General features: G+C 43.2%; 1 protein-coding gene across 7 annotated transcripts in view; it reads left to right on the top strand.

The window, feature by feature from the left end:
- The window catches only part of l3mbtl3 (L3MBTL histone methyl-lysine binding protein 3), a 188,813-nt gene that overhangs the window by 26,406 nt on the left and 141,752 nt on the right, over nt 1–20,655 (top strand). For all 7 annotated transcript variants that reach the window (XM_068025130.1, XM_068025140.1, XM_068025119.1 and 4 more), the window contains one exon: nt 8,962–9,109. In XM_068025130.1, the coding sequence (XP_067881231.1) occupies nt 8,962–9,109 (148 nt within the window). The remainder of the gene's footprint in view (nt 1–8,961; nt 9,110–20,655) is intronic.

The raw sequence follows: 20,655 nt of genomic DNA, 5'->3' as shown, positions 1-20,655 counted from the left end.
CCAAATTTCAAGTGAAGCTCATTTACCTAACCCGGACCATAAAAGCCAAAGCAAGACAAAGATGCACAGAAGCACAACTATCTGCCAGATACTATTACCAATAAGGGCCCAAGGAAATTCTGGCAGACCACTCTTAAAAATCATGGATCATACATCATTCTTCACAATGAAGCTTAGGAGTTAAAGGTACGTGTCAGACTCCTTCTGTGTCTTTATTTTTAATTCTTTATTCAGCGTGTTTCCAGTGTTAAAACAGCATTTGCATTTTCACAGAGCGATGTCCACCACTGAGAGTACTGGGGGGAAACCAGGTTGACAGGAGAAGTGCCTGTAACTTTTTGGATACAGACCTGCATCCCCTCCAAGAGGCCAGACAGGACTGGATCCTGGGGACCACGAAAGTCAAGTGGGTCTGAATTGTGTGTCATAGCACCTGGGAGAGATGGCAGTGGCACTGAGTGCCATCGCTGTAACTCCCAGTGCCTCTGAACAATGCAGAAACCGGACCAGGGCTGACAAGGTAAGGACACACAAAATGCTGCTCCTTTTTTTTTTTGGCACCACCAAACTTTCTTTAAGCAACAATCACACAACTGACACTTCGACTGCAGTGGGCTTAATGGCGCTTCTGTAACCCACTCTTGTAGATTATATGCATATAATATGCAACTGACCAGAAGAAGCTCCCCAAACGTGCTGCACGATTTTGGCACCTGCACACGCTGTCTCTGCAATGGCACTGTTCACAGTGATAAAATGCCTTCTCTGTTGTCCTTGAAGGGAAAAGTGGCACACAATGTCGAGGAGATGGGAAGCACAGCAGGGGTGGTATCCTAATCCTGAGAACCTTTATGCTCCCGCCCCTCCCCATTCATGAAGAGAAGGATTTCCAGCTCCTGGGCTGCCATGCTGCATTGGCTGTGGTGGGACATAAGATCAGCAGATTGTGCCACAATGAGTTGAGTACCTAAGCACTTGTTATCTCATCATGGCAGCCCTCTGCAGTAGAACACAGATACAGCCTTCCACTACCCTTAAATGGAGACTGTATGCCAGGTGGGGACATGCTCAACCGTTCTAACCTTGTGCCTTTCTCTCCTACAGATTCAGCAAGGTCCAAACAGCCACCCATGGAGGAGGTGGTAGAGGAGAAGCAGCTGGAAACTGAGTATTTGGGCCTCTTTATCTTTGTAGGCTGCTATATTGATGTGGAGAAAGCAGATAATTAGGGCACTATTCCCATTTCCTCAGCTGGGAGGACAGCATCCTTGGTACCCTCATGCCCCTTCACTTGAGGATTAATGCCACTCCAATCACCTTTTCACCAGCGCAGTAACAGACCTCTGTGGGTACTCAGTTAGATATAACTATATAAGCTCACTAGCTTTGTCTGATCGTTTGGGGTTCGAAGAAGAGAAGAATGTGGCCACTTCTGCAAAGGCAGAGTAAAAGGCAGAAAAATGACTGGAGTCATGGGTCCCAGACTTCATGGATTTGTGCTTTAACAGAAACATTCCTGACACATCAGAGGTATGGGAATGCTCTTGGGTCTGTCTCTTATGGGGTGATTGGAGGCCAGGGGCAGATCAGAGGTCATGTGGAAGAGATGGGAAGGATTGGGGGTGGCATTAGAAGGCTAATGGAGGAGGCCAGTGGGGTCGGGTTGGGTGCCCGAACATTGGGAAGGGGTAGGGGTATGAAGCAGCTATAGTGAATCCAGCAGGTAAGTGGAAAGGCACTTAGCTCCTGGATCCCACAGTCCTCATCTCCCTTTAGCTGGTGGATGTCCCAAGGCCCGGAAAGCGCAGCCAGCCAGGGCTAAAGTTAAAAACAGGAAATGCTCAGCAGGTCTGGCAGCATCTGTGGAGAGAGAACCAGTTAATGTTTCAGGTCAATGACCTTTGGATTTAATTTTAAAATGGTCGTTAAATATAAGGCATGCACTATTTAACTTGCCAACTCGCCTCCTGCAAGCGGGTTGGTTGCCAGCCCTCTGGCCCCGCCTCTGGAAAAAGTGCAAGTGGGCAGTTTGGAGGTGAGTTGTGATTGGGATTCAGTTTTTTACCATTTTAACATTCTTCCTGACCTAAACCCGCCCGTTTCTGAGGGTTAAAAGTCTCCCTATGTCTCTAAGTGACAATTGCTTTGCTTGAATCGAGGTAGCAAACAGCATCTGCAATACAGAATGCAGGGAGCAGTGACGACCAGTTGGGATCTCCATTTCTATGGGCGATCAGATTGCAGCTCTCTAAACATTAGAGAGCACCTTGAATCATGCCTTCCTGTCCGTCTAATGCAGTAACTCAGGGCTTTGAGGATTTGGCGGCTGCTATCGCCCAGCCATCTGTCTGAATACAGGGGCTGCAGATCCAGGGCCAAGTGGAAAGGTGGCAGTTGCATCCTAGTGCCTGATGCTGCTAAGCGGCAGCAATTGCCAGTTCTTCATCCTGCCCTCTCAGAGCATGGTGGGAGTGCAGTATGCCAGGCAAGACCCAGCTGCACAGAAGCACAACTATATGCCAGCTGCCATTAGCTCAGCCCCAATACGCTGCAGTCCAGCATCAGGAGTTCCCCAATTCCGATCTTCCAGGTCCCAAGCACACTCTTAGCCGTAGAATATTTGGAAGAAAAGTTTGTATAGGCACCAGGGTGCGAATGCATCATACCTCAATAGAGTGATTGCTTGTTGAATCTTTCATTTGCTCGTTCTTCCTATCGAGGACTGCTTTGTACATTGCCATAACTGCATGATGGTTGATTCTTCATTTTTTTCTTTCTGTATAAAGATGTTTTAAATCTTGAAATTAATTATATAGTTTGATACTGCACTTTTTATGTTCTGGATCATTGATACAGGCCTGTTTATTTTGGCCTTGTCTTTATTAAGGTTCAAAATGTGCTAATAGAGTTCCATGAAGAATGGTTTATATCTTGCAATATATGTCTGGGTCTTTCAATTTACGTATTCTGGTTGAAAGTTCGCTTTCTTTTATGCCTTCTTGTACATGGAAGCCTGTTTGTTTCCTTGTTTGTTGTAAACAAGTTGAATTCTCACTTATTCTCTGGTTTGTTAATCACTGAGATTATAGTCAAACAGGGAATGGTCTAGGTGAATGGTTCAGACTTTTTTAAAATTTGTTCCTGGGGTGTGGGCATAGCTGGCTAGGCCAGCATTTATTGCCCATCCCTAATTGCCCTTAAGGAGGTAGTGAGCTGCCTTCTTGAACCTCTGCAGTCCATGTGCGGTAGGTACACCTACAGTGCTGTTAGGAAGGGAGTTCCAGGAGTTTGACCCAGCGACAGTGAAGGAACGGTGATATAGTTCCAAGTCAGGAATATTCAGGCAAGTGGAGAATATTCCATTACACTCCTGACTTGTGCCTTGCAGATGCTGGACAGACTTTGGGGAGTCATGAGGTGAGTTACTCGCCAAAGGATTCCTAGCCTCTGACCTGCTCTTGTAGCCATGGTATTTATTTGCCTACTCCAGTCCAGTTTCTGGTCAATGGTAACTCCCAAATATTGATAGTGGGGAATTCAGCAATCCTAATGCCATTCAATGTCAAGGGGAGATGGTTAGATTCTCTCTTGTTGGAGATGGTCATTGACTGGCACTTGTGTGGCACGAAAGTTACTTGCCACTTATCAGCCCAAGCCTGGATATTGTCCAGGTCTTGCTGCATTTCTACATGGACTGCTTCGGTATCTGAGGAGTTGTGAATGGTGCTGAACATTGTGCAATCATCAGCGAACATCCCCACTTCTAACCTTATGATTGAAGGAAGGTCATTGATGAAGCAGCTGAAGATGGTTGGGCCTAGGACACTACCCTGAGGAACTCCTGTAGTGATGTCCTGGAGCTGAGATGATTGACCTCCAACAACCACAACCATCTTCCTTTGCGCTAGGTATGACTCCAACCAGCGGAGAGTTTTCCGCCTGATTCCCATTGACTTCAGTTTTGCTAGGGGCTCCTTGATGACATACTCTGTCAAATGCTTCCTTGATATTTAGGGCAGTCACTCTCCCCTCACCTCTTGAGTTCAGCTCTTTTGTCCATGTTTGAACCAAGGCTGTAATGAGGTATGGAGCTGAGTGGCCCTGGTGGAACCCAAACTGAGCATCAGTGAGCAGGTTATTGCTACGCATGTGCCGTTTGATCGCATTGTCGACAACACCTTCCATCACTTTGCTGATGATTGAGAGTAGGCTGATGGGGCAGTAATTGGCCGGGTTGGACTTGTCCTGCTTTTTGTGTACAGGACATACCTGGACAATTTTCCACATTGCCGGGTAGATGCCAGTGTTGTAGTTGTACTGGAACAGCATGGTTAGGGGTGCGGCAAGTTCTGGAGCACAGGTCTTCAGTACTATTGCCAGAATGTTGTCAGGGCCCATAGCCTTTGCAGTATCCAGTGCCTTCAGTCATTTCCTGATATCACGCAGAGTGAATTGAATTGGCTGAAGACTGGCATCTGTGATGCTGGGGACTTCAGGAGGAGGCCAGTTCAGTCAGCTGATGTGTTGCCATGTGCTTAGATGGGCATTGCTACCAGGCAAACTTTTTTGTGTAAAGGGGGAGCAAGAAGGTGCATATTATTTGTTCCAAAGGTAGAGGTCGTCAAGTAATGAGCAACTTCATGACATGCTGCCCTCTTCTGATAGTCCTAGCAGCTTGAGGCTACAGCAGTTCTCAGCAGGCATCATCCATAGGTTCTTGGATCTGCAGGCCAAGATCTTCAGGTGCCAAGGCCTCCTCGCTAGCCATGACTATACAGAGTCCTTCCCAAAAGGCGAGTTTGTGAAGCAGGCTACTGTAATTCCTACCGCCATCTCTGGCACTAACTGCAGGATACCACTGACCACGTAGAACTGGCTACACAGGCTCTAGGTCAAATGAGAAGTTGTGCTACAGTTTGCAAGGACAGCTCCAGCTAACATTCACCATTACTGTTCACCTGCACCTTCAAGTCCCTTTTTTGTGTCACCTTCCAGGCTTGCTATAATGCTGTTCTAAGGGAAAACGCTCTGGAATGGGAAGCAGGGCTGCTCTCCTTAATACCACCTCACTCTACACCACCTCCCCATCACCAGATCACAAAACAGATGGTTGCACTGATCAAATGTATCATCATTTGATCATTATTGCCCTTATCTTCGAGTCACATCTTGGCTTCTCCACCCACTCCTCCTAGCACCTTCTCCTCTCTGAGGATTCTGTTCCATCTGTCTTCAAACCACACTGTTCGCAACTTCAGTTTTCCTTCCAACCCTGAAGTTTCAGACCCCATATCTTCTCAATTATAAAGATTACCACCTTCAGTCCAAGCAAACATTATCCACCTCCACCTTTAGCTCCACCATCCTCTTGGCCAACGAAACCCTCATACATGCTTTCATCTTGTCAAGACTTAACTAGGCTAATGTCTTCCATCATAGTCTGAAATCTACACCCTCTATTTTCTCCAGCTTATTCAAAACAGTTTATTGGAGCTTGATGTTACAACTGACTGCTCCAGTCAAAGCCCCCAATCAAAATATACTATTCTGATTGTGGTGGGAGAAACGTACTGTTAATTCAATCCTGTCCCTCCACAGATCGCCGAACATATCATCTTAAACTTTCCAAATTAAAGACCTAGCCAATTTGTACCATCTATTTACCCCCGAATGAGGCTAACCAAACCAGGTGTCTTTAAGTCAAGACATTAACTGTTTAATTAGAAAAACTAAATTCTTAAACACTATGATGATATAAACAACATTTAAAATAGAAAAATTTGAGTCCTTGCAAATTTACGCTCCTGCCGGAGGTGAAAAAGTCCCAGGTTGCTTGAAGTCCTCACAGCCGTCCGAAGGGGAAAAAAAAGGTTCTTCCACAGTAGAACAGTCTGTAGTCTAATTCCAGCGGTAAATGATGCTTTCCTTCTACAGCAATGACTACAGAAGATCAACAACTCTCAGCCACTTTCAATAGAATCAATCTGGCTTTAGATTTTTTTGAGGGATAAAAGATTGTCACAGTCTAACTTCCCTTCCTTCAGTTTAAATTATCAGATATCTCTGTTTTGGCTTGGCTTTTTAGAATCTAGAGGGAGAATAATAAATAAACAAACTAAATTCTCTTTCTTCAGTTTAAATGGGCCGAGAGTCCTTCCTACTGGTGCTAACACATAGCTGTCTGTCTGTGTCATGTCTAAGAACAGTCTTTTTGCACTATAAGCCAGTTCAAAATTAAATTGCAACAAGTGTAGCTCTCGCTGCTCAGTCCGAGTGGCTGTATCCAAGGTAACGAGAATGCATTATTTCACTGATTCTTTAGAGCTTGCTGCCTTAAAGCGGTACAGCTCTTTTTCTAGCCTTTAAAGGCGCAACGCATTCTTCCCGAGGGGAAAAAAAAACTACAGGATCATAACAATGTGCACAAATTGTCTGCCGTGTGTCCTACATTACAACAGTGACTACACTTCAAAAGTGCTTCATTGTCTAACTATAAGGTGTTTTGACATGTCCTGTGGTTGTTAAAGGTGCTACATAAATGCATGTCTTTCTTTTATCACAGCTGAATGTATCCTGTCCTGCGCTAAGTCCTGTTAACCCATCACCTCTGTCTTTACTGGCTTATGCTCGTTCCCTGTCTCTTGGTATCTTAAATTTAAAATCCTTCACCTTTTACTTAAATCCTTCCTGGTTTACTCAACCTACTGCAGCCCTATAATCCCCTGCCAAAGACCATCTTTCTGACTCTGATCTCCTTTGTTCATCTTAACATTGTTTCAGCCATCTGGTTCCTCCTCTTAGTTTAAAAAAGCTTTTAGTCACTTTCCTGTCCTGGTTTGACTTCCATTTCCCATATGCCTATTTGTGAATCATCTCAAAACATTTTTTGTTAAAAGCAGTATGTAAATACAAGCACTTGTTCACTGTCAAATCAGAAAAGATCAACACACTACTGGACAGTGATGTACTTTCTCAGGTCATGAAAGGTGCTATATAAATGCAAGTGTTTCTTCTTTAATGCCCAATTGAAAATCTGCCTAATGTATTGGGAGCTTATTCTTAGAAATTTATTCCTGCGACATTGCCATTTCCTATGCCAGCCATCCTTATAGTTTTTGAGTGAAATTGACAATTCAGATGGGACCTATTTCTATGATTTGGTAGCATGCTATCCCCGGTCCCACCAGATATAGCAGCCTCATCGGAGATGTTGAACTTTTCAGAGTCAAAGATATGGGAACGCCTTGACTAGGAATCCCTGCCTGGCCCCATCATTGCTCCTCTGCTGCTTGCTTTCTACACATTGAGTATACTAGAAAGGCTGCAGATTTTCATCTGAAAGGGCAATGTGCTCACCCACTTTGCCAGTCTTCCCAGGCAAGTCCATAATGATTAGGAATAGAACTTGATTGGAAATACTGTGTATAATTTGAAACCTAAGTAGCAGCTCAGGATCAAGCTTATTTTCAAGATTGTATGAAGTAAATCAAACCTGAAACTTAGGTTGTAATGGAATGTTCTCCACAATTATTTCATTTTTCTCAGCTGTTGGAATGTGGACAACACTGGCTGGGCCCATCCCTAGCTGCCTTTAACAGATGCTCGTCTTGGGATAGATAAAGGGAAACAGAAAATGAATGGAAGAAATAAAAAGAAAAATTGAGGAATGGAAAGGAAAATAAACCTGTAGGAGTTAAAAACAAAAGTAGAAATTGTAAAAGGGTATTTTGTGAATTTCTCAAGTTTATTTAAAGACTGTTCCTATTCTGCATGTTGCCAGCCTTTAATTTGAAAACCTGTGTCATCCTAACGATCTCCGCAAAGCACAGCTGCAATCTAATTTCCGCAAGATTCCAGCCCCTCTCGGGGATTTGCCTTTCTATATTTTTTTTCTATTTAGAAGGGCAGAAGTTTCTATGTAATGGATTTTCTCATGGCCATTGCTTATTGACAGCTTCTTGACCATGCACACTTCTGTCCTGGCTGGTTTCACTCCATCGTCCGAACCAACTTGGCGTAAAGAGAAGCAATGGCACTGTATACTCATGAACGTGTAGGCTACAGTGTTGGTTTAAGTAAAGTAAATGTGGGGGTGTTAGTTCCAGACAATTAGTTTCTGGGAGTGGATTTTCCTTTAAAATTTCATCCATTTTTCTGACTTCCTGGAGCATTGTTTGGAGGAAACTGTTGGAGAAGGCCCATCACTAGTATTTGCTGGCCAAAGTTTCCTCTCCACACTGTTTCGAATATTGACTGCTAGCCCATTGTCTGCCCCATTGCATGTACATGACATCAAGGGAGTGGAGTTTTGGACTCTGCACGGTCTCTTCGTTCTTGCTTCTATAGTTCTGTGCGAAAGGCCAGAAGAAAGGAAGCAGTAGGGGAACTGTGACAGCTGGAGTCAGGAGAGTTCCTTTGCTTTGCAAGATAGGAAATTTGCTCTCTTCTGCCCCAACCAAGTGCCTGTTTCTTGGACTGGGCTCATTCTAAGCCAATTATAGAGATTCAGTCGAGTATATTTAGGGCCTATAGGCTCCTTTTTAATATTTGCCTCACCCATTTCAGGTGCTGCAGCAAGTATACTCTGTCGCAGCACAATGACTTTTTTTCCTCCCCCGACAGTAGCACACTCACACTGAAGAGTGTAGAAAATGCTGTGAGCCTGCCGTGCATATCTACTTTACCCTGACCCAGTCAGACCAGACGGGATCATAACAGTGTTGGAATCATAGACGTACGTTCTGCCCCAACCCCATTCTGGCATTAATGGAAAGACCCCCTTGTGTCTCTGTATTGACAGTGGAGCCCAGTAACGCTGCAGTGAATAGTTCTTGTTTTACAGTCCATGGAAGTTGCTGTCTCGAAACAGGATGAACAAATGAGAGTGCCTTTAAACTGAAAGTGAGGACGAAAGTAATTTTATTCAAGTTAATGACTTCTTTTACGTTTATTTTGTTACAGGGTATCTATGCTGAGAAAAGAACCATCAACATGCAACAATGAAGAAGTTTTTAAAGGCAATCGAAAAAAGAGACAAAAGCCAGCGTCGACTACAAGAGGAGACATTAAAGAAAATGGAGAGGTGCTGAAAGAAGAGGAGGAAGACATTGTATGTATTTGTTTTCTTCCTTTCTGTTTGGGAGAACAGTCTGTAATATTTTGCTTATTACAGAGATCAATCAAAACTCAGTGTTCGAAGAATGCGTGCTGCAAACCTGATAGACTTATAAATGTTCTCAGAATGTTGATTCTTTAAAATGTCATTGTCTTTCATCACAGATCAGGGATACAATAGTATTCGGTTCTGAATACTGATAAAGGTGATGGTTCATCTGTTGGGGGGCGGGCGGGCGTGGGTGCAGTGAGAGCCAAGTCCATGGCACCATGGATGGCTCAGCTGTACAAGACTGGTGGAGCAATAGTGATAGGGGATTCTATAGTTAGGGGAGCAGACAGGTGTTTTTTGCAGCCACAGACATAAATCCAGGACGGTATGTTGCCTCCCTGGTGCTAAGGTCATAGATGTCAGAGTGGCTGCAGAACAGCTAGAGGTCATGGTCCATAACGGTACCAACGGCATAGGTAGGAAAAGGGAAGAGATCGTGTGGGCAGAGTTTAAGGAATTAGGAAAAACGTTAGAAAGCAGGACCTTAAAGATAGTGTTCTCCAGATTACTCCCAGTGCCACGTGCTAGTGAGCATAGAAATAGGAGGTTAGAGCAGATGAATGTGTGGCTGGAGAGATGGTGCAGGAGGGAGGGTTTTAGATTCCTGGGATATTGGGACCTGTATACGTTGTATAGTTGGGACCTGTACAAGCTGGACACTTTGTACTTCAAAAGAGCTGGGACAAATATCCTTGCAGGGAGGTTTGCTGGTGCTGTTTGGCAGGGGAATGGGAACCTGAGGGTGAATTAAGATGGGACAAAATCAGAAATGGAAGGCAGAAAATTAGTGAATGAGTCTGGAAAGCAGAGAAACAAAGGTTAGAAAATAAAAAAAATTGGCAATGCTCTAGCGTATATACTTCAATGCAAGGAATATAGCAAATAAAACAGATGAGCTGGGGGCACGGATAGAAACATGGCAGTATGATATCAAAGCTATTACAGAAACATGGCTTAAAGAGGAACAGGAATGACAGCTCAACGTTCCTGGTTACAGAGTTTTCAGATGAGATCGGGGATTAAAAAAAAAGGAGTGGGGGGAGTGACAATTTTGGTTAAAGGAACAATTACAGCTGTGAGGAGGGATGATCTGTTAGAAGGCTCATCAAATGAGGCCATGTGGATTGAGCCAAGAACAAAAACAGCTGTTACACTACTGGGAGTGTACTATAGACCCCTGAAGAGTGAGAGGAAGAAAGAAGAGCAAATATGTAGGCAAATCTCTGAGAAGTGCAAGAACAATAGGGCAGTAATAGTCGGGGATTTTAACTACCCCAATATTAACTGGGATATTTTTAGTGTGGAAGGAATGGAGGGTACAGAATTCTTGAGGCGCATTCAGGAGAACATTTTTGGCCAGTATGTAGCAAGTACAATGAGAAAGGGTGTGGTTCTGTACTTAGTTTTAGGAAATGAAGCTGGGCAGGTGGAAGGAGTGGCAATGGGAGAGCATTTTGGGGTAGTGATTGTAATTCAGTTAGTTTTAACATATAATGGAAAAGGAGAAAGATAGAACAGGAGTTGGAGTTCTCAATTGGCGTAAGGCCAATTTTACTAAGCTGAGGAGTGATTTAGCAGAAGTGGACTGGAAACAGCTACTTGAAGGTAAATCAGTGTTGGAGCAGTGGGAGGCATTCAAAGGGGAAATTCAAGGGGTTCAAAGTAAACAGGATCCCACAAAGAAAAAGGGTGGAATGGCCAAATCTAGAGCCCCCTGGATATCAAGGAGCATACAGGATAAGATGAGGCAGAAAAGGAAAGCTTATGTCTGACGCAGACAATTCAATATGAAAGCAAAATACAGCGGATGCTGGAAATCTGAAATAAAAACAAGAAATGCTGGAAATACCCAGCAGGTCTGGCAGCATCTGTGGAGAGAGAAGCAGAGTTAATGTTTCAGGTCAGTGACCCGTCTTCGGAACAGAGAACTCAATACTACAGAAAGCCGAGAGGAGTATAAAAAGTGGAGCTCTGAAATCAAAAAGGAAATTAGGAAAGCAAAGAGAACAAGTAAAATCAAGGAGAGCCCAAAGATGTTTTATTAATACATTAAGAATAGGAGGATAACTAAGGAAAGAGTAGGGCCCATAAAAGACCAAAATGGTAACTTATGTGGAGAGGTAGAAAATGTGTGTATGGTTCTTAATGACTTTGCATCTGTCTTCACAAAAGAGGGGAACGATGCAGGTACTGCAGTTAAAGAGGAGTGTGAAGTATTGGATCTGATAAACATAGGGAAACAGGAAGTATTAAGGGGCTTAGCAACCTTGAAAGTGGATAAAGCACCAGGGCCAGATGAAATGTACCCCAGGCTGTTAAAAGAAGCTTGGGAGGAAATAGCGGAAGGTCTGACCATCATTTTCCAATCCTCCATGGTTGCAGGTGTAGTGCCGGAGGATTGGAGGACTGCTGACATTGTACCTTTGTTTAAAAAGGGACTGAGGGATAGACCGAATAATTACAGACCAGTTGTCTAACCTCTGTAGTGGGAAAATTATTGGAATCAATTCTGAGAGGATAAACTGTCACTTAGAAAGGCACAGGGTAATCAAGGATAGTCAGCATGAATTTGTTAAAGGAAGATCGTGTCTGACTAACTTGATTGAATTTCTGAGGCGGTAACAAGGTGATTGATGAGGGTAGTGCAGTTGATGTGGTCTATGTGGATTTTAGCAAGGCTTTTGACACGGTCCCACATGGCAGACGGGTTAAAAAATAAAAGCCCATGGGATCCAGGGGAATGTAGCTAGCTGGATACAGTGGCAGGAAATAAAGAGTAATGGTTGGCGGGTGTTTTTGTGACTGGAAAGCTGTTTCCAGTGGGGTTCCGTGGGGATCGGTCCTAGGTCCCCTGCTTTTTGTGGTATATATTAATGATTTGGACTTAAATGTAGGAGGCATGATCAAGAAGTTTGCAGATGACACAAAAATTGGCTGCGTGGTTGATAACGAGGAGGATAGCTGTAGGCTGCAGGAAGATATCAATGGTCTGGTCAGGAGAACAGAAAAGTGGCAAATGGAATTTAACCCAGATAGTGTGAGGTGATGCATTTGGGGAGGTCGAACAAGGCAAAGGAATATACAATAAATGGGAGGATACTGAGAAGTTTAGAGGGAGTGAGGGACCTTGGAGTGCATGTCCACAGATTCCTGAAGGTAGCAGGACAGGCTGATAAGGTGGTTATGAAGGCATATGGAATCCTTTCCTTTTTTAGGCAAGGCATAGAATATAAGAGCAGGCAGGTTATGCTGGAGCTATATAAAACACTAGTTAGGCCACAACTTGAGTACTGCGTGCAGTTCTGGTCACCTCACTCCAGAAGGGATGTAATTGCACTAGAGAGGGTACAGAGGAGATTTACAAGGACTGGAAAATTGTAACAATGAGGAAACATTGGTTAGGCTGGGGTTGTTTTCCTTGGAACAGAGGAGGCTGAGGTGAGATTTGATTGAGGTGTACAAGGTAGTGAGGGGCTTTGATAGGGTGGATGGGAAGGACCTATTTACCTTAGCAGAGATGTCAGTGACGAGTTGGCATAGATTTAAAATGATTGGTAGAAGGATTAGAGGAGAGATGAGGAATTTTTTTTTTCACCCAGAGGTGGTGTGGGTCTGGAACTTGCTGCCTAAAAGGGTGATAGAGACAGAAACCCTCAACTCTTTTAAAAGGTGTCTGGATATGCATCTGAAGTGCTGTAACCTCCAGGGATACAGACCAAGTGTTGGAAAATGGGATTAGGCTGGATGGTTCGCTTTTTGATAGGCACAGACACAATGGGCAGAGTGGCCTCCTGTACCATAAATTTTTCTACATTTTCCAAATATTGTAAATATTTGTCGAGGAGGAAGGTGCAGGGATGTGGGGAGAGGGCAGGGGCGTGGCAATATGTGAATTGCTCCTTAGGAGGTCCAGCACGGACCCGATGGGTCGATAGGTCTTCAGTGTTGTAAAGATTCTATGATTCTATAACATGAGATTTTCCTCGAGAAATTCAAAGGTGTAGGGATTTGGGGAGGGGTGTGGTGGGATGGGGGTGGGTGCTGCTAACTAGTAAATATTTAATTTTCCTAAACAGTTAAAACATTTATAACTACCTGAAATGCAGTCAAATTTTCATTAGAACGGTGCATAAAAATAATGTAGATCCAAATGATTTTGAACTTATATTGTTGAAATGATCACTGTTGATTGCAGATGGATAAATTCTATTATCCTACCACTGTTGTGGCCTAATGTGATTGTGTGAGTTGAAAACCTGGAATGGAAGTTGCTGGATTTTAATGAGATTAGAGATGATGGCCATTTAAATTTTTTATAGATCTGCAAAGTAGAAACTATTGCAATCTGGCTAGTGATCACAAACCGGGTATATTGGAATCATTAAATTCTGTGCTAACAATAGAAAATACAAGTTAGAACCAAATGCTGTAGCACAAAATGCTGTAAGTTCCGTACAGTTTATGCAGTAGCCCTAAAGTTACAACGCTTTGCCTGTAGATGGTACGGATGAGTTGGACGATCGAATGTCTGACCGCCTACTCAATTTAGTGTGCTGAATTTTGCACTCTGCTGTTTTTGGGGGCTAGAGGAGGCAAGGCTGGAGGCAAGCTTAACAATAATATATAACCACAAAAGTTACTCTGAGGTTTCATGCTAAATTTCACAACTTTGGCAAAACTCTATCTCCAGCGTGGACCTTGCCTTTGTAACATGGTGCATGAGAGCATAGTCTTCTCTAGCCAAACCCTGAAAGCAAGTTTGCTACAGTTTGAGTTGTTGATGCTTTTGGGACTAAGCATTTATCTACTTGGTTGAATGCTGTCTTCATGTCAAGGGCAGTCACCCTCACCTCATGTATGGGGTTCAGCTCTTTCATCCATGTTTGGACCTAGGCTGTAAGGATGTCTGAATTATTGGTCCCGATGGAACTCAAACTGAACATGGGCGAGCAGGTTATTAGCGGGTAAGTGCAGCTTGATAGTTCTGATGATTGAGAGTTGCATGATAGGACCTTACTAAAGCAAAATACTGCAGATGCTGGAAATCTGAAATAAAAAGAGAGTGCTGGAAATACTCAGCAGGTCAGGCAGCATCTGTGGAGAGAGAAACAGATTTAACGTTTCAGGCCTTCCATCAGAACATAACAAGAACATAAGAGCTCATTATTCTGCTATTAACACTTTGGACTAATGCTTTGTCTTTCACCACAAGCATTAACACACTCTCTTCCTTTTGTCCCAGGACAGCTTTGTTATTTAATCTCTCCTGCCCTTTGCCCTTTCACATACCTTCCCTTTTGTTCTCTTCCCCACCAACACCCCGCCCCCAACTTAATTTGCTTAAAACTTGTCTTTTTTTTAACCTTTGCCAGTTCTGATGAAAGGTCACAGACCTGAACGTTAACTCTGCTTCTCTCTCCACAGATGCTGCCTGACACGCTGTGTATTTCCAGCATTTTCTTGTTTTTATATAAGAACATAAGAAATAGGAACAGGAGTCGGCCATTCGGCCTCTTGAATCTGCTCCGCCACTCAGTGAGATCATGGCTGATCTAATTGTGGCCTCAACTCACTTATCTGCTGGCCTCCCATAACCCTTGACTCCCTTATAGATCAAAAATCTGTTTAACTCAACCTTGAATATATTCAATGACCCAACCTTCTCTACTCTCTGTGGAAGAGAATTCCAAAGATTAATGACCTTCTCAGAAGAAATTCCTCCCCTTCTCTGTCTTAAAGGGAGATCCCTTATTTTTAAATTGTACCCCCTGGTTCTAGATTCTCCCATGAGGGGAAACATCCTGTCAGCATCCACCCTGGCAAGCCTTCTTAGAATCTTCTTTGTTTCAATAAGATCATCTCTCATTCTTCTAAACTGCAATGAGTATAGGCTCAACTTGCTCAACCTTTCCTCCTAAGACGGCCCCTTCATCCCAGGAATCTGCCTAGTGAACCTTCACTGAACTGCTTCCAATTCAAGTATATCTCTCCCAAGGTAAGGAGATCAATCCTGTACTCCGTACTCTAGGCGTGGTCTCACCAATGCCCAGTACAGTTGTGGCAAGAGCTCTCTACCTTTTATACTCCATCCTCCTTGCAATAAATACCAACATGCCATTTGCTTTCCTAATTACTTGCTGTACCTGCAAGCTAATTTTTTGTAATTCATGTACGAGGAGACGCAGATTCCTCTGTATCACAGCATTCTGCAGTCTCACTCCATTTAAATAATCTGCTTTTCTATTCTTACCAAAGTGGACGACCTCACACTTTCCCACATTATACTCCGTCTGCCAAATTTTTGCCCGCTCACTTAACCTATCTATCTCCCTTTGCAGACACTTTGGGCTGCATTTTAAGTCTCCCGCCGAGATAGGCGGCATGCGTAAAAGGAAAATGTGGCCCGCACGCACAGGGACGATGTCGCGGAGCCACCGGGATTCCAAACACGCGGCTCGTTACAATGTCTGGGCTGGCTTCCCTCCTCGATCACATGGGCGGGCGGGCCGTTGCTGGCAATGGCGACCGGCACCAATGTGCAGGCACCATTTTTAAAGGGCCTACAGCCCTCAATGGGAATTTGAAATTTAAAGGTCTAGTTCCTGTAAAGTTTCGTAAAAATGAATAAAATAACCTTTCCATGCACTCTTTTCCCCCACTCAACCCCCCCACCCCTCCCAGTGGCATATCACAACATTCCCCCCTGGAATACCTACCTTGAAAATTTGACCTTTTTCTATCTTTTCCTCCCCCCCCCCCCCCCCCCCCCCACATCCCCAACAAAATTCAGAACCTTTGTCCTTTACCCCTTCCTATCTCCACCCCCCTGACCAATCCACAGCATTGTAACCCCTTGCCCCCTGCTGCACAGAGATAATCACCTCCTCCCCCCTCCCCACAGGTGTCACGCCTCGTTTCCCCAAATGGGGATTAGAAGGCGCGACATTTTCGGCTGCCAGAATTAAGATCGAAGCGTGCTGCCTGAATCGCTGTGGCCTGTATAGTAAGTAGCAATTAGCATATTATTACGACCGACTGCTCCAGTCAAAGTCCCTAGTCAAGATATACGATTCTGATTGTGGTGGAGAAACGCACTGTTAATTCAATCCCGTTCCTCCACAGATCGCCTAACATATCATTTAAAACTTTCCAAATTAAAGAAAGACCCAGCCAAATTGTACCATCAATGAAGCCCCAAATGAGGCTAACTAAACCAGGTGTCTTTAAATCAACCAATTAATTGTTTAATAAGGAAAAATAAATTCTTAAACACTACTAAGATATAAACAACATTTAAAAATAGAAAATAAAGTAGAGTCCTTGCAAATTTATGCTCCTGCCGGATGTGTAACAGTCCAAGGTTGCTTGAAGTCCTCACAGCCGTCCAATGGGGGGGAAAAAGATTCTTCAACAGTAGAACAGTCTGTAGTCTAATTCAGAAGTCAAAATAGTTGCTCCTTCTCCAGTGATGAATTTCAATAATTAACAACTTGTAACACTTTTTAATGAATCAATTTGGCTTTAGAATTTTTGAAGGATAAAGATTGTCGCAGTCTAACTTCCCTTCCTTCAGTTTAAATTATCAGAGATCTCTGTTTTGGCTTGACTTTTTAGAATCTAGAGAGAGAATAATAAATAAATAGACTAAATTTTCTTCGTTCAATTTAAATGGTCTGAGAGCCCTCCTTTCAGGTGCTAACACACAGCTGTCTGTCTGTTTCTCTGAACTGGCTCTCAAAAGTCAGCTTTTCAATTAGTTTCAAATGTCATTTGGCAACAATGTATCTCTCGATGCTCAGTCCGAATGGCTGTATCCCGCGCAATGAGAATGCACCCTTTGAATCAGTTTCTGGGGCTTGCTACCGTAAAACAGTACGGCTCCCTTTTCTTCATTAAAGGCACACTGCATTCTTCCTGAAAAAAAATTTACAAGCTCATAATATTTTAATGTGGGTCCCGTCACCAAGTGGCAGGGCAGCTGCCACGAGGCCTTGCTGCCGCCACTGAGATCGGTACGGGACTTGCCACCGTTGGGGTCGGTGGTGGGCCTCCTCCATTACAATCTTCATTGCGGCCCCCCCCCCTCCACCACTGTTCCCAGCGGTAGAGGGGCTTTAAATTCCAGCCCTTTGTTCCTCCTCACAACTTGCTTTCCTACCTATAATAAAAGCAAAATACTGCAGGTGCTGGCAATCTGAAATATAAACAGAAGTGCTGGAAATACTCAGCAGGTCTGGCAGCATCTGTGGAGACAGAAGCAGAGTTAACGTTTCAGGTCAGTGACCCTTTTAAATTTCTAATATTTGCCAGTTCTGAAGAAGAAACATTAACTCTGCTTCTCTCTCCGCAGATGCTGCCAGACCTGCTGAGTATTTCCAGCATTTCTTGTTTTTATTTCTGACCCAATGCATCTGGCTGAAGTTGGTTGTGAATGCCTGATCATTTGCACTCACATTCTGAGCTCTGATGCCATTCGGGATGGGATGGTCATGGAGCCTCTTCTTCCCATTATTGGTTAATTTTCCACTACTATTCCCAACAGGATGTTCCAGGACTGCTGAGCTTTAACCTGATCTGTTGATAGTGGAGTCACTTACCTCTGTCTATGCATTCTCTTTCCACTGTTCAGCATTTTTTTAAACTGCATATAGTGACACCACAAGTCCTGGCCAGATTAGGGATGATCGAGTAATTCCCCCATCAGTCACCCCTGGAGAGTGAGTGACTGGGATTGATTTTATGCAATGAATTTGTAATATGATCTCCACTCTCTGCATTTTGCTGGAAGGATAATCCTGCCGTTCATTCACAACAATGTGGTTGACTCCTAACTACCTTCTGAAATGTCCTAGCAATCCATTTAGTTGTAAGAAGGTAGCTCATCACCACCTTCTTGGAAGCAATTAGGGATGGGCAGTAAATGAAGGCCTAGCCAGCGTCGTCTACATCCTGCGAATGAATAAACAAAGAACATCTCATTGGCTCACAGAGTGGTGTCAATACTCACTTTTTTCCCATTCATCTAATGTGCAGCAATTTGTGTGGCATCTATGGCAGACAATCAGTGGTACAGGTTGTAGGCACAGTGGGAGCATCTCATGAATGCTATAAAAATCATTTGAGTATGAGTGCATGTTGTACATACAAGTTCAATTACACTGCTTGGGAATGAAACGGTTAACTAAAATGCTGAAATAACCAGTGCTTAATGCAGTTATTGTAGTCCTGGGCAATGTCTTTGAAAGAATTTAGTAAGAATGTCTTGTTGAAATAATCTATTTATTTATGCTTGACCAGCCTTATCTTGGTCACCAAAGCTCTGGACAATGTCCTGTCTCCAAGAATTTAGCCTGTTTAGCTAATCTGCTTCATTGGTGATTGGCCTTGTCTCCTTCCAGTCTAAACTGATCCAGGCTGAACATAACAAATTAACCTTCTGCCTGATTTTGTTCTGTTGGAAAAATAACTCCACATTTCTACTCTTTGCAAGAACACTATAAGAGCTGAAGGTTATAAGAGGTCTGTAGTAGAGTTAAAGTTACAGTTAAAGAGGAGAAGAAAGTACCGATTGGATTATGACTCTGCACAAGAAGGGAATGGGGTAACGTTATTCTGTCTTTAGCTGTTGCTTGAGCGATGTAATTGTCTTAATTTATGCTTGGTTTGATTAGTTCAATAAAGAATCTTGTCACCACCCATAAGGTATCGGGTTCGCATTTATTAGAACGGGCAATGGCCTCTTGGCTGCCTTCAACGTGCTAGATCATCACATGAGATATCCTAGAGGCAAGATTCATATACAGAACAATTACCCAATATTCTACTCTCAGACCATTCAATAGTTATGTTGAGGCTGTGCCCAGCAACAGTTGAATGTCTGGAGTAGGAAGGAATCAGGTGACTGGTTGGCAAGCTGACACCACATCCAGGTCATCAGGCATCTCTGTTTAAGAGACAATAGATGGGTCTCAAAGCAGGCAGGACCTGGAAGCAACTACAATTCTGAACGTAAGTGACTCAGATGCAGAGCCCTCACGATGTACAAACCAAGGAGATCTAAAGCATGAATCTCAGCAGGCTATCAGTGAAACCCTGCAGCCACTCAACGCATTCACTCATTCCACTAGGAATCACAAACAGAAATGATGAGTACCATAACAAATGACACCAACAACATGCATACACCACACAATGTATGAAGTTGATTGTGAACATTGTGCTTAATATTTATGTCATTAGTTAAAATAAAGCATGAGCCCAGCCAAATGGGAATACTTTGTGGTTAGATTTCAACATTTTTATAACTTTTATCTTCAAAATTGAGTTATATTTAAGGGTTGCATTTTAAAACCAAGTGATTCACATTGGCAGAAAATGACATGTCACAACTTGGGTATACGTCAGAGTGAGGATCTATTGTATAAGGCCCATTAGCCAGGGTGATTAGGGACATTTAATAATTTGTCATCTCGCCTCTGGTGTCAGCAGAGAATATACACCTGAAAAGAGTTACAGCTGTACCTGAAAGAATAAGGCAATCCAGTGGTGTTTGAGGGGCACACAGGAAAATGTAGGAAAAGATAGTTTGGGACAGTTACTTTGAAGATGCTGATTATATCAAAACAATTGGTGTAGTTGTAGATCTTATTGGAAGGCATCGTTATGCACAGTGGCCTGAATGTCATTGTGAGTGCAATTGATGGACTCCCGCAGTCTGGGAATTGTGTTGCCAATCATATTGCTGCTGTTGGCCTGTGGCAAAATTGATGAAGTTGTTGGCCTGACTAAATAATGTATCTGTGATCCTGATGCTTTATGGCTAGCAAACTGGCTGACACTGCAGATGTTGCACTTCTAGCGTCAAAAATCGGGGCACGTAAAAATGAAGGGACCTGGTGACTTTGGTGGCCATTAGCAGCGGCTATGGCCATTAGATCTTGTCTACAGATCTTCATGAAAAAGATGGCCCAGCTCTGTGCAGTCTTGTTTAAACCTATTTCTGTGTAACTCTGCAATGAGAATTTCTAAGTCATTCTTCCTCATGAAGTTTCAGAATCTTGGCACCTTTTTGGGACTTCCAAATACTCTGACAATTATTGCAGTATAACTGCAATATAATATGGGCCTTGTGTCATCAAAGTTGTTTTTTTATTAGTCAACTTTGAGCACTCTTTTTTTATTAATAGCATTATACCAGAGTTTCCTGAAAACAGTAAAACAACAGAACTTTGTTAAAAAAGCTGGATGCAGCTTTATTATCAAAAATTGTAGAACACTGTAAGCCAATTTGAGATGGCTCTGCTTACTCTCCATAAAGTATGCGTTCTGTTACATGAAACTATGCTTGAGGCTTTCTGCTACAGTGCACATTCAATTCCCATTGTTAGGAAAGTGCTTCCTTTTTAATATTTTTTGAGGACTTGTGTTAAAACTGAAAAGATTCCATGGATGTGTGTTTTTTTTTTTACCAAGTTCACCGACAGGACAAG

Source organism: Heterodontus francisci, chromosome 3 (genome assembly GCF_036365525.1).
Source record: "Heterodontus francisci isolate sHetFra1 chromosome 3, sHetFra1.hap1, whole genome shotgun sequence".
Classification (NCBI taxonomy): domain Eukaryota; kingdom Metazoa; phylum Chordata; class Chondrichthyes; order Heterodontiformes; family Heterodontidae; genus Heterodontus; species Heterodontus francisci.
The sequence above is the reverse complement of the archived record's forward strand: the minus strand, read 5'-3'. Positions and strand labels throughout refer to the sequence as shown.